The sequence below is a fragment of the Tyto alba genome, unplaced genomic scaffold (genome assembly GCF_018691265.1).
Source record: "Tyto alba isolate M040663 unplaced genomic scaffold, T.alba_DEE_v4.0 Super-Scaffold_42, whole genome shotgun sequence".
Taxonomy (NCBI): domain Eukaryota; kingdom Metazoa; phylum Chordata; class Aves; order Strigiformes; family Tytonidae; genus Tyto; species Tyto alba.
In genome coordinates, this window is record NW_024881318.1 from 33,590,967 (window position 1) to 33,605,500 (window position 14,534).

The following is a 14,534-nucleotide window of genomic DNA, read 5'->3' on the forward strand; positions in this document are numbered from 1 at the left end:
TCAGGTAAGCAAATTATGCATAGAAGTCTCAGATATGTATGGTATAGACATAGCAAACACCTACCCCAAACCCATTTTGAAAAAAAATGCTTTCCTCTTAGAATAAAGAAATGGTACTTTTAATGATTCAACTAATTAACGATTCAACTAATTAACATGAAGTATTTATAGTAAGTTGTTCTGAGGAGGTCAGAACATAAAGAAAACAATTCACAGAAGTTTAAGACTTGAGGTTTTGTGGTTAATCTGGATATCCTACAATTTATGTTTGCATCTGCAAACCACACTTCAGCAGCAGCAAAGCAGGCAACTTTAGGTGGTATGTTAAAATTCAATATATCGTTGCATCATGTTCAAAAAAATATAGCTCCTGTTTCTATCTCCACAGGCACCTGCCATTCACAATGGCTTTTATCCAATTCCAAAGGTTTGCCCGTTCAGGCTTTAAAGGAAGTAAAATTCTAAAGGAGCTTTCATTACATGCTCCATTATGAAGGAATTACTAATTCCTCATATGTGTACAAGAAAGATTAATTTCGTACAGCTAGCCAAGTCCTGGGTACTTGTGACAACTGTGCTTATCCAAACAAGGTGTATTACACATCACAAACTAACTGGAAGCTACAGTATAGATGGACTCAGGGTTTTTGAAAATGTGATGCTTTCACTCTTTTATCATGCCACAAACATGCATTATTTACAGTGGCTCTCAATTCTGTTTCAGGATACAGTATTTATCTATGCTGTACTGTTCTCTGAAACATATGCCAGAGGACTGTGTTAGGCAGAGAAGCTTGCCGAGGAAAAAGAAGTTTGAAAATTAAATAATATTGACCACATTAAGAGAACTCGGGTGTAGCCTTTACAGCTGGAAGAATTAAATCTAAAAGATTTTAATTCCTCACAATAGACAAAGCTGTAGCAGCACCTGTAAATAGGATCTAAGAACTTTTCCCCAAGAGAATGAAACAGTACTTTGAAGATATAAAGATACTTCTTTAAGTCTGTTAGAACTAAAGACATTAAAATATTCAGAAAGAGAAGAACACAAAAAGATGTAAAATAAGTGTGGTATTTTACATATGCTGACCTTAAAAGAATGCTGATAAACCTTTAAAACTTAGAAAAAAGATCTTTTTTTCCTAAAATCTATTAATTTGTAAATATAACATCCAATTTTAAAATATATAACATATACTGGTCAAAATACCTGTTGCAAATGCACACCTCCCGTAGTCTGCATGTACATAAGGTGTACATACCGACTATTAAATATAGTATGTTCTCTACTGATTACAAAGAATATAAGGAGTCAACATAGGGGGGAAAAAGCACACCTAACAGCAACAGACTGGAAAAATAAAAAATATTTGGAGTTTAGGTCAGATTACTTTCTCCTTCCCAAATTTTCAAATGAAACGCTGCTGCTCTTGTTCATCTTCCTTGCTGGAAGTTCTCAAACATATGGTCAAACTGACCAACTCACCATCTCTTCCCTGGATCATCCAGTTATTTGGATATTTTATACCTCATCCCTATCACCTTCAAACAGATTCTTAACTTTTTTTAATTTGTGGTCCTTTTCCCCACATTTGGTACAAACACTTAAAGGTTAAAATAAATAAAAAAAAAAAATTCCTTGTCAAGCTGATTATAAGGTCTTCTAGAACATATACATTCCACCTAACACTGAAAAATGCAGGGAAACACATTGGAATTACTCACACCAGATAATCATAATTGAGAATCTAAAATGAAAGTTTAGTTCAGATTACTATTAAAACCAAACCTGAAAGCATTTATGGCAAGACAGCCTTAGAATGGCCATTTTAAAACAAATGTGTATTTAATCAGAAACAAAAAAATCCAGTTCTTTACAAAGGTGATGCTTCCGTGTCATTGATAATCAGACTGTTATGAGAACATCAGTGGCAAGTCATCCTGCATCCATCTTATGCATTTTCAAATAAAAGGAATTAACAGAAATTCTTTTCTCCGATACAAATATACCTATTTTTAATATCTTGTGATTAAAAAAAAATCATCTTTCTTACAATATTTTTTTAATCAGTAATTGGAATGCTACATTGGAATAAACTGAGTTTCCAACAGCACTACATCTTGATTTTTGATACACAAATACCAGAATAAATATTCAACTGCCAAAACTGGAAACAATCTGTGAAGGTGCTACAGGGCTTTTATGCTGTAAACACACCAAAAGCCAATGACTGAAAGCTGAAGCCAGACTGTATCAGAAGAGAAACAAGGACCATAGGCAGATGATGACAGAACACAGACAGGGAAGGTGTGGCTGACCTTAGGGTCATTCTCCTTTTTCCCTACACTCCTTGTCTTGTGAAAAGGGTACAGTCTCAACTGAAGACATTACAGTGGAGCAGCAAGGCACTCAAAGGGGCAGAGAAAGACATAAGTTATTTTGGTCACATTGCTAGTCTGAATCCTATGGAAGAGAGAGGGAAAAGCCATGATATTTCACAGTTCTGAAGGAGAAACCAAAGCAGGAGGAAAAGTCTTGAGGCAGAGGTTCATAAAGGCATAAGATCCACAAATCCTCTAAACGTCCCACCCCCCCAGCTAATTCATACCACATTAATGTTTTTTAGCTGTTGTAGTGATTACTTATTCTTATGACTTATTTAAAGAAAAAAAAATACTATCTGCCTTCTTGTATCTGGAAATGGATGCCATTTTTCACAAAAGATGCTACTGTGCTCACTTCAAGAAATCATACATAAATGTCTTGCCAATATAAGAGGTTAGACAATATGATCTAATAATCCTTTGTAGCATAAAAATCTGTGCATCTTCAATTTGATCCGATATGGTTTGTTTTACGCTAAAAGGATTCCGTTAAATAAAAATTACCAGAAAAGCTAGGGAATGGAGGAGAAAAAAGTTCCTCTACCAAGAAAGAGATTAAAAAATAAAATCTCATCTCAAACTATTTTCCAAATTATAACCCCTCCACCTTTAATGGACTATTTAAACATGTTCTCAAAATAATTACAATACTTCCACTAAAATGACATTATCAAGATATATTTACACTGGGCCTTCTTACTTCTTATCATTCTTCTCCCGCCATTAATTATGACACATTTTGGGTAGGCACCATCCTTCCTTTAAACTTAAGAGCAAACTTTTCAGACTGTGCTTACTATTATAAATAAGAATTTGTGGTAATACATTATAACCACATATTTTGCTTTTATTTTCATGCACATTTAGATTTGCATTGAAATAGGATAAATTTCCACAACAGCATAAGTGGATATTTCCCATGGCTGGTGATGACTGATGAATGACAACTTTAATTGCAGATCAGTCATAAAGCTTGTTAGAAAACAAGACTAAAAGATGGAAGGCTCTCACTGGCTGACAAGCATAACACTGCATTTATTACTAGAAACTACATGAACTTTTTTAACCTTGTGATATTATGAAATATGTTGATTAGATTATCCTATCACAAGAACAGTCCTTAGACATTTACATATGAAAACAAAAAATGTAAGGTGATTTAGATTTCATTATTAACAAGACAATTCCATTTTCTAGTTAGTCTCTTAAATATAGTTGCCCCTTCTCTAATGATAGTTGCCAATAAACCAAACAGGTGACTTTCATACAGATTTCAATATGCAAAGTACTTTCAAATAGACATCCAGCTACAGTAAATCACTTCTTGTTCAATGAAATCCACAATTTATTCTTGACCAATCTACATATATTCACATGAAGCTGGTCATTTTGGAAAGCTCTTAAACTACCTAGTATCTCATACAGAAGGTCTTATAATCTGAATGCCTTTCTTTTTTGAATAAGTAGAGAAGTAGTTTAATAGGCCAGCAAAGGTTATAATGGGAAGAAGCAATGAAATCAATGGAAATGAAATGAGTAAAGAAAATGCTAACAAATGTTCTTCATGCACACTAACATAAGACGCTACTGTATTCATGTCAGAATAGTTTTGATAGTGCACATTTCTTAACATTTTGGTTATAATAACACTGTTATTGCCTGCTATAGATTAAGTATGACAGCTTTCTTGTATGAATATTTGACAGAAATTAAAACAAATGAAGTGTTACAAACAATATATTAGCTCTTTATTAAACCCAAAGCAGATCTCAGAATTACATTAAATGATAAAGAAAATAAAGTGAAAGTAGACTTAAAGTAAGAAGTCCCTGAGATTCTTTTATTGAATTCTGTATAAAACAAATAGCATACCTGGTGAAAAGGAAAATGAATTTTTAAGTTCCATTTATCCAAGACATGGTTAATAAGATGAACTTATTTTATACATTTGACTTTTAACCTGGAACTGTTTTGTTTGCTTTTTTAAACTTAAGTTAAATGTATCAGACACAGATAACATCAATAATACAATTAATTTGCTTGCTACAGAAGGTAATGATTTGATTAGTGAAGGTGGAGAACAAAAAACCAAATTAAGTTATCAGTTGAAAAGAGTACACAGAAGTAGTACCTCTATGACAAGAGAGCTTGTGATGACCACATGTGTTAGTAAATTCTTATTAATTTCTATATCCTTTGTCTCCATATGAAAATTCTCCAAACTAGTTCAAAATTTGGAAATATTTTCTGAGTATTATACTAGTAGACCCGCCTGGATACATGTTATTTTGGTGACTCCAATAAATCCTCTATACAAGAATGAAAAAAGTTATGATGGTAAAGATCAAATGAGGATCACAAGTGAAACAAGCTCTACCCATCTAAGATGCAATCCAAATAAAATATTACATTGCTCTATTTTGCATAATTTAATTATGCCTTCTAGAAGAATTAAAACAGACTTGGTGCTTTAAAATTATAATCTAAGCTGAACCTTTTGTGTTTCAATTGACTTTTGAATATTTCAGCTGAACCATACACACAAAGAGCCTAAAATGATAAATTCTAAAATGTGTCCCACTTCCTTAGCAAGAAATGTACTTCTAGTATATTCTAATGTCTCATACTTCTGGAACTATACTATACAAAACAAACAACACTTTAAAACATAGAGGAAACTATTTTAGTTTTAAAAGTGCAATTTAATAACTAAAACAGTGTATTAACTATATTTTTCTAATCTTAAAGGCAAGTTGATACAGCAGTATAGAAGTTACTTGGAGCAACTAAAACAGGCTGTTTTATTTACCCGTGAAGAAAGATTCTGCTGAAGGTGTCAACCTCAAATTTTGTTGAATTTTGGCAACTTTTACTTCTAATTTTAGAAAAAAAATCAAAACAGCTTTAAATTTGAAAAATATGTATGAAATTTTGATATTATTCAAATAATTCTAGGATAACCAACTTTAAAGTAAGTCTACTAGTCATATGTGTTTATTGTATGCATTAAAGCCTCACTTGATTTTGCATTCAATTAAGCATTTCCACTTACTGAATTCTTTTGCTAGTGAATAAAACAAAACTTACAGCACAATATGCAAAATATAAAAATGCATTATTTCTTATTTGATTAAGGAGAAGGCTAGCATGATCTTTAAAAGATCCAATATTTGTCTTCAACTATAGAACAATTTATAATAACTAGGAAAACATAGGAATATCATTGTCATTTAAGTATTTAAAGAAACATCACTTTCAAATTTCATTCAATATAGATGATATATTGCTTACTTATGACTACAGAAAACTATGTGTTTTGCCTGTGCTTGGGAATCATAAAGTCAAGTGAAAAATTCCATGAAATATCTTCCAAATTAGTAAAATGAGAGAGTACTTTAGAGGAAAAAAGAAAACAGTCGAGTTACAGTCTTGATTTTGATTAAACAAATCTCAAAGAGGAATGCTGATTTTTTCGGAAACACTATTTTTCTATTGAAGTCATGTAAAATACATGCAAATGTTAATATACACTCTTTCTTATTTTGCAACTCAAATATAAAATTCTCTGTTGCTAGCTGAAAGCTCCTACTAAGTTACTGATATTTATACTATTCATGAATTATGATTCTCTACAATTTTATTTCTCAGAAAATAATACTACACATTTCTTGGATGAAATCATAAATTTTTACATTGTGGAAAAATTTTATATTATCCATACCAACCACCTTAAGAATCAAAATAAAGAGATTTTATCAGATCACCTGAATTATCTAATGCTATCATAAAGTTTCAACATAATTCTAAATAGAATATTATGTTTTCACTCATTACACTGGTTCCTAAAATAAAGTCCCATAATTCCATTGTCCTTTTAAGTACTGATGAATCTGTATTATTAATGATGCTTTATCTTCTTTACTATATTTTTCAACTCTTCTGTGCTGGGTTTCTGTGTGTGATGGTGTTTTTTGGTTGTGAGGAAAGGGGCTACAGTACTGGTCCCTGTGAGAAGATTCTTGAAGCTCGCCTGGATCCAAGTCAGACCCACCTCTGGCCAAGAGTGAGCCAATAAGTGACAGTGGCTGCACCTCTGTGATAACATACTTAAGAAGAGGAACCCATGGGGAGGAGCGGGACTTGTAAGGAGTTGTGGGGGAGATACCCATGCAAATACCAAAGTCAGTGGAAGAAAGTAGGAGGAAGTGGGGGGGATGCAGGGAGAGTTATCCAATCAGAGACTTCCCTGCAGCCCAGGATGAGAGGGCAGGCTGTCCCCCTGCAGCCCATGAAGGTCCATGGGGGAGCAGATGCCCACCCGCAGCACAGGGAAGACTCCACACTGGAGCAGGTGGCTGTCCTGAAGAAATTGAGGCTCTGTGGGAAGCCCCCCACTGTTGTAGTTCAGCACTGGGAAGACTGCAGTACGTGGGAGGGACCCATGCTGCAGCAGTTCATGAAGACTGCAGCGTGTGGGAAGGACTCCTAGTTTGTGGAGGACTGTCTCCCATGAGAGGGACCCCACGCTGGTGCAGGGAACAGTGAGTGAAGTCCTTCCCCTGGGGAGGAAGAGGTGGGGAGAAAGTGTTTCTAAGATGTAGTTATACTTCTCACTGTCCTACTCTGTTAAGTAGTGGTGGTGGTGTTTGAATTAAATTGATGTTCTTTTTCTTCCCTTAATGAGTCTGTCTTTTGCCTGTGACCATAACAGGTGAGTCATCCCACCTGTCCTTATCTTGATTCCAGAGCCTTCTGTTGTCTTCTTCCTCTTTCCCATTCCCGAAGGCAAAGGAGTGAGAGAGTGGCTGCATGGTGCTCAGTTGCCCTCTGGGCTCAAACCATTATATCTTCCTATTCTGCTTCACAGTTCTCTTCCCCATTACTTCCAAATCTCTATATCCAGAGCAGAACACCCAGAAGAATTAGGTAAAAGTATTCACTAGGACTACGGAGCAAAGCTAGACTAGGTATAAACCCATTTTCCTAATTGAAATAAGGGCGGACTGAGTAAACTCTTAAGGGAGATCTCTGAGTTTACATTTAAGTGTTACATTACTTAACATTTACTTCTAACATAGTCTGCCTTCATGTTTAAGTTTTCACAGTGTTCTTACTTCTCTATCTTATAGATATACTTATTACTTATTTTACAAAAAGTACTATGTAGTACTTATTCTGACAACATAATACTGCTATATATGTCACAAAGACCGTGTCAGTCTGCAAGAGCATTCAAGTGACTAAGAAACTAGTTTCAAAGATTTTTCATCAGTCTGAAATACTTACTGTCGCCGGGGAGGCTCGTGTTGTATGAGTCACTGAATGACCAGAATTTTCCATTGAGTTGCCAATCAGATAGGTCCCTCCTGAGCTGCTAATGAGTTGTCCTCCTGTGACACCCATCTGAATCCCTCCAGTGCCCACCATGCTATGAGACGAGACCACTGTTGTCACCTGTGCAGAACTTCCTTGAGTATCAAAATAATTTCCCCCAGTGTTTTGGCTGTACATCTGGGTTTCTGTGTAAGGATAAGTTGTGGATCGGCTTGAAGAAAAGAAAAGAAAAAGAAAATAAATTATTTGTATTGTTCACTTAGCTGAGGGAAATGTGATAATTCTAGAAACTTATGTAAAATAGCTATACCCAAATTAAATAAGGTTGGCAAACAATCCCTGCCTCCTCAGAGAACAACATTTAATCAAGTCAAAGCACTAAATAACTAATTCAGTGACAATGTTAAATCAAGTATCCACCAAACCTTGCAGAAAAATTTTCCAATCTTACCTGATGAGAAGGGAAATATGACAGAAATTGATGAGACAGGCAGAAAGAGCTCATCCATTTATTAATACATTGCAAAGCAATTTATAAACCTCCATCTGTCTTAACTTTTTTCAAACCGACAATAAAATTTTGAATGTTAGTCAGATGTTATACATTTTGCATACTGTGCACATTGCAAAATTACAAACAAAACATACAAATATCAGCCAAGTGAGTCCAGTGTTCAAGAACTCTATGTTATCTATTCTTTTAAAATTCATTAAAGCTCATTGCTGAAGCTTGAAATTCTGAATTCACTGATATTTTGGGAAATGCAGTTATTTTTACAGAGAGAATTCAAAATTGGACATGAATTCATGTTATGATAAAAAACTTCATTTAAGAAGTAAAACCAAAACAGAATTATGACTTCTAAAATGTCACAAAGATGAAAAAAGTTAAAGGTATGCAACAGTAACATTTTTTAAATCACTTTCAACTATGAAACATTCATGCCTCATTAACCAGTTTACTGACAAACTATTCAGGTACTGGAACCATCTATCACATGTTTCATGTTCTTAATCACTTATCTTGAATCATTAATCTTCATAGGTTATAATCTATTCACAGTTTTTGAATGTGCATTTATTCCCATGATCTTCAAATCAACATAATTCAAAACTGTTAAGTAAATAGCATTCATTATTTCAAAGGCCAGATTCCTTGTTTTGGAGAGGTCTATTTGGAAATTCTATCCTTTTTTTGTGATTGCTAAGCTTTGTATCTTGTCAAGCATCATGTTAGAAAGGTCAAAAGGTAAAAACCAGTCAGTTTACCCAACCATTAGTTTCCTTATTTAAGCATAAATATCTGTAATATTGCTTGTAAGCAACAGGCAATAACATTTTGAAATCCAGAGTTCTCTATTAATATAGAATTGCATATGCTGAAATGCACTTAGTCCAAGTAAATAGATTTTAGAAGTCTTATGATTCAGAGAAAACAGAGGTGCCCAATCTCTGCATGTCTCCAATTCACTTAGCATAATAAAACACAAAATCATGCAACACCATGCAACTAAATGATTTCAACAAAAGAAGTCAGACATTTTTGTCCAAAAACACAAGAGGATGAAGCAGCATCCACATTTTTTGCAGTAAGTTGTTGATTAGTACACCTATCCAGGAACCAGAAGTCAGGCAAAATTTTTTCCCCTTTATCTAGACCTATCAATATATAGAAAAGATCATGGCCATTTATGTTTGTTATTATGTTGTTTTTTTTTTTTTTTTTTTTTTTAATTATGAAAACTTACACAAGATTACTGAATTAGTAAACAGTGGGCTCAGAGATAATAATTCCTTCATTAGCTTCAGAAAATCTTTACTTTTAAGTAACTGAAAAACATACGGCACCTAATCTAGTCAGAACTTTTGTTGTATTAACTGCGGACACAACAGTTTCTCTCTTCCTGTTCAGACACCTTTCAGAAACTCCAAAACTTTAGTTTTAAAACCCTAAATGTTTCATAAGTCTCATACTACATTATTTGCTCTCACCCGTCCTTACGCTACTTAAACGTTTTCTTTTTTATTTTGGGTATTTCGAAAGCCTGAAGTTCAGCTGCAAGAAACTTGAAGTTACTCTAAAAGAAATGCCTTACAGTTTACTGAAAACAAAGTAATAGTTATTTTAGGGTCTAATACTCAAAAATAGTTCATCTATCAACATTCCTTTCAGAGAGTTAAAATCAGTTGATCTTTGCATTGTAATAACCTATGTATGTGTTTAGGCACTGTGCAGGTCCTGATTAATCTGTATTATCAAGCCTAGGTATTATTGTGATACCTTGTGATACTATTGTGACAAAGCAAGATAACCACTAGCAGAGCTGATTTTGCATCTGTCTCGGAATCACACAATTTGCAGATTGTTAACAGTGCTATGCAGCAGAGGACAACTTAGGAAAATGTAGTGATGGAAGCTCAGGGGAAACAGTACATGCAAATGATTGTCAAGAGGCTGAACACCAATTTCTCCCAAAAGAGGAATGAAAAACTTGGTATCAGTATGAAGTATCAGTAAGAAAAGGAATGAAAGGACAAGGCAGTTGTGGACAGTAAAAAGTAGACATGGCTAGAGGAAAAATACTGTCCAAAAGATGCAAGAAGAATGAATCTACCTTGAAAAAGTGGAATTGAAGATGCAGCTCTTTGAGCAATACAAATCCTAGAGAAAGCTCAAAATTTCACAAGAAAATTAAGTCAAAGACTTGGTGTGATGGGGAGAGAAAAGGAAGTGCTTGTTTGTTTTTACCTCGTTTAGATCTATATATCATGTATAGTCTCTAAGGACTGACTGTATCAGAACATCTACATCTGCTTAGAACAGTACTCTGTATCAACAGATCAAGAGCAATCATTGGGGTACAACGAGTCACACTCCAAGATAAACACACTCTTTCCTTTGTTCCAGCAACCAGCAGGTTCTTCTAGAATACGTGATTATTGGAGATAACTAAACAAACCTTTAGCAATAGAGATCAGCAGGGTAATTAAATGTGAGATAAATCCATTATTATTACATGCAATAACAACTGCAATTTAGCAAAGAACCCTTTAAGTTAACCAAACACAAAATAATTCATGTGGAAATTAAAAATGCAGCTGGATGAAAGGCTATTTTGGAAAGCAGTGAGTCAAAGGTTTTAAGGACACTGCACTGGATAACACAACCCCTCAATATAAAACTGCAGCAAAGAGGAAAATATGTTACATCCTTTAGAGGCACATAAGGGATAACTTGAAATAAGTCATCTTCAACTTCACCATAGTACTTGTAGCACAAATTGTGTTGATACGCAATATTTTCCTCAAGTAATCTGACATATATCATATGGTTAGTTCTTTCCCATTGCAATGGCTGTAAAAGCACTCTTAGCTCCTATTTTCTTCAACAGCTGCATATCGTCTAGGAACTAACCTCAGTGTAGCTAAAATCTTCTAGCTCTTTAGGAGAACAGCTTGGTGATACATTGTGGCTTCAGATACAAGGTAGGCAACAGAATCTAATGGTTCCTCCTATCAAAACACTGTGAAATTCAGTGTTTACTAGAAGGTGGGATTAGAAAATTAAGAGTTACAAAGAAGTTTGATGTCTAAGTAGTCAGGCTGCAGAATCCTAGTTTCCAGAAGCCTGTGCAAACTAGATTGTATTTATCCTGATAGCAAGTCATACAAAGTCAGACGCTGCGTGAATTCAATTTAGATTAAGCAAATCCAGAACACTTGTCCAACGTTGAGATCCCACACTGGAAATTAATGAGACCATCATGAGTTGAACTAGGATTGCAAGGTACAGTGGTTCATGGCATCATCTATTACGCCTTATTACTTACATACATTTTATAATGATTTGCAAAATATAGTGCTAGAAATAAAACACATGGAGTTGTGGTATAAAGTTGTTAATAACGTTACATTTCTTGGCATGTGAAAACAGAAGGTAACTGATTTCAAAGTTCAGTAAACCCCAGCATTACCACACGAATTAAGTGCAATGCCTTGTGCTGTGTTACAGACACTAACATGATGTTACTGAGCTTATCTTTTAAAGGCACTCTTTTCTCTTCAGAGACACTGACACTTTGAAGAAAGGAGACAAATAAAAACAATGGTACAAAAAGAGTAAGCCTTGTTGTTTTCCTCCATTAGTTTCAGTGTGCACAGGCACACATATGAAATCATTTACTCACAGTTGCAGCTATGATTTGGTTCTATGTAAATGTCAAGAATCTCATCTATTGACTACTATAAACAAGTGTTCCTGCCATCCCATCATGTGTCAGTAATTTACATAGGCTAATCATGGCCCCAGATTTTCTTTGAGCAAGTAGTTGATGGGACAGACTTACCTTTCCCTTATTTATATTTGCATAGAAAACATCACCTACAGACTTATGCTGGTTTTACTCATGTCTTAGAAATGTCTGCCTTGTTGAAAGATTTTTCCATCACTCTGTGTTTTAGTAAAAAACCAACCAAACAAAAACCAAACCAACCAACAAACAAACAAAAAACAACAAAAAAACAAACAAGAGATTATTTCCTTTACCAGGAATTGAGAAGTGCAGAGTGTCTTTAAATAAAAATTCTCAAATCAGGTTAGAAGTCCAGGCTAGTTAACTCAAGTGCAGTTTGTGTTTGTTTTAAATTAGGTTTTGACTTGAAACTATATTCCAGTAACTTCTGTGTCTTGCAAAATAAGTAACTAACTACTGAATTCTTATCACTAGCTTGATTGGAAAATCCAAGTCTGGGTAAAATGCACATAAATCTATTTTTTTACTTGAAGATGTATACGTTTTATACTGTAACTTGAAACAGCAGCATACCTTCACGGTGGCTATACAAGAACAGCATCTTAATTCAAACAATAAAGCTATCCAGTGTAATTTTTTTTATTTTTCTGTAATTTCAATTCAAACAAACACGTAACATAATAATTACTGTCTTATCAAGTAATAACCTCAGAATTATTCTTCTGGGTTTTGGTATGGTTTACCTACATAGTTTAGCAGGCAGGCATGTAAGTATTTTTTCACTGTCACCTCTGTAATGAAAGTTGGCCTTTTATGATACATAATTAACTAAGGTATTATTTCCTGAGATATAAATATGATAAACACTAGATGAAAATAAATATTTCAAGATACACTATTATTTATATGCAGAGTATAGAAATAATGCTCTCAGAGTCATGCTAATGCTATGGTATTGCAATATGGTAGAAAACTTCCATGCATAAAAGCCAATAAAGTCTTTCATGCCAGAATAATATCCTCAAACTCTTTTAAAATTTTAGTATAACTCTGTGGTCCTAAAGCTGATAGTGAGCATCAGACAAACTAGACAGAACAGAACCCTTTGTCTAATGCTGAGGGAAGGCTTTATCACAGTCAGTGCATTACTGCAGTGTCTGGAGCTGGTGTATCATAAGCAGTGGGAAAGGGAAATGCCATATATTCTAACGCTGACACAACAGAACATGATACAGCAGTTGAATGATAATGAAGAGGGTTAAATCATCTGTCTCACCCTGTCTCAAACAACCTCCTTCCACCCCACAAAGAAATCTACTCCTCTAACCAGAATATTGATTCAGGGCTTTTTAATAACATATCAAATCCCAGTGAAGCAATAACCTTCTACCACAAAAGCTTTCTCAATTGATCTAAAGACAGAGATGGAAGAACTGATAAGACTGTAAATCATTGTTTCCTTTCACCAATCCCCCTTTATCAAATGAAACGGCTAAAACCGAAGACCAAAACCTACACTAGGTATAATCAGTGCATCTATAACCAGAGAACAAAAATTTGAAGTAAGCAACTTCCTCTGTAAGAGCTGACTTGTTTATGCATATACATTTTCTCTATATGAACAACTTAAAGTACGTCAGCCAGAAAAAACTTTATAAAATTTACATAAAAGAGTTGCATTATTCCATATAACAAAATTCTTACTTGTCATATTAAAAAATTAAAGTAAATATGTTACTGACAGGCATTCTATATCATTAAAAAAGAACCGAGATCTTCAATGCTCAGTCCAACATCTCTTTCCACATGGAAATAAAGCAATAAAAGCATACACGATGCACAACTGCAGGAAAATCCTGTACACCCATGAATGAAGTCAATGAAAACAGAGGAGAAATCTTATAAATTACATTCTCAGGACCTGTAAATTGGAGAGAGATGGGAACCTTAGTTAGAGACCCCTAAAAATTCTGATGAAGTACTGCAGATCTGTAAGACAAGAAATATGGTATTGCCATTGTTAGGAACATGTCACAAGGTTTGTACTAAATCTGCAAGACCTCAAGACTTGAGCTTGTCAGGCTTCCTTTGTCTAGACTTGTCTGTGCTAGCCTAAAACTTTGTCCTAGCTTAGCTGTAACAGTAATTGCTAAACAATCAGATAAATATTACTTAATCTGTTTCCATTTTAGCATAGCTTTCTACAGTTGTGTGGTATAACCTATCATTAAAATGCTGACACACTGCTCTAACAGAGAGTAGTATCAAAGAGCTGTTCTGTATAGAATAAACAATCCCTGACCCCAGATTAAAAATGTAGCAAAGAAGATCATGAGCGTGGGATGACAGTATTCAAGAAGTAACCAGCAAGTATAAAACACACCATATTAAGTAAATTCAGATGTAATACAGAAATGGAAACCAATGAAGAATGAAAAAGGTGTAGACTGTGCTAGAAAACATTAAAAATAGCTACAAGAGGATCCAGTGTGAGTAGAGAGCCCCCCAACATCCATCATAAATCTCCAGGCATAACACCTGTGATGGTGGTAACTTGCTGTA

General features: G+C 34.5%; 1 protein-coding gene across 3 annotated transcripts in view; it reads right to left on the reverse strand.

Moving 5' to 3' along the window:
- The window catches only part of RFX3 (regulatory factor X3), a 124,914-nt gene that overhangs the window by 33,754 nt on the left and 76,626 nt on the right, over nt 1-14,534 (reverse strand). For all 3 annotated transcript variants that reach the window (XM_032989710.2, XM_032989694.2, XM_042804821.1), the window contains exon 4: nt 7,672-7,930. In XM_032989710.2, the coding sequence (XP_032845601.1) occupies nt 7,672-7,930 (259 nt within the window). The remainder of the gene's footprint in view (nt 1-7,671; nt 7,931-14,534) is intronic.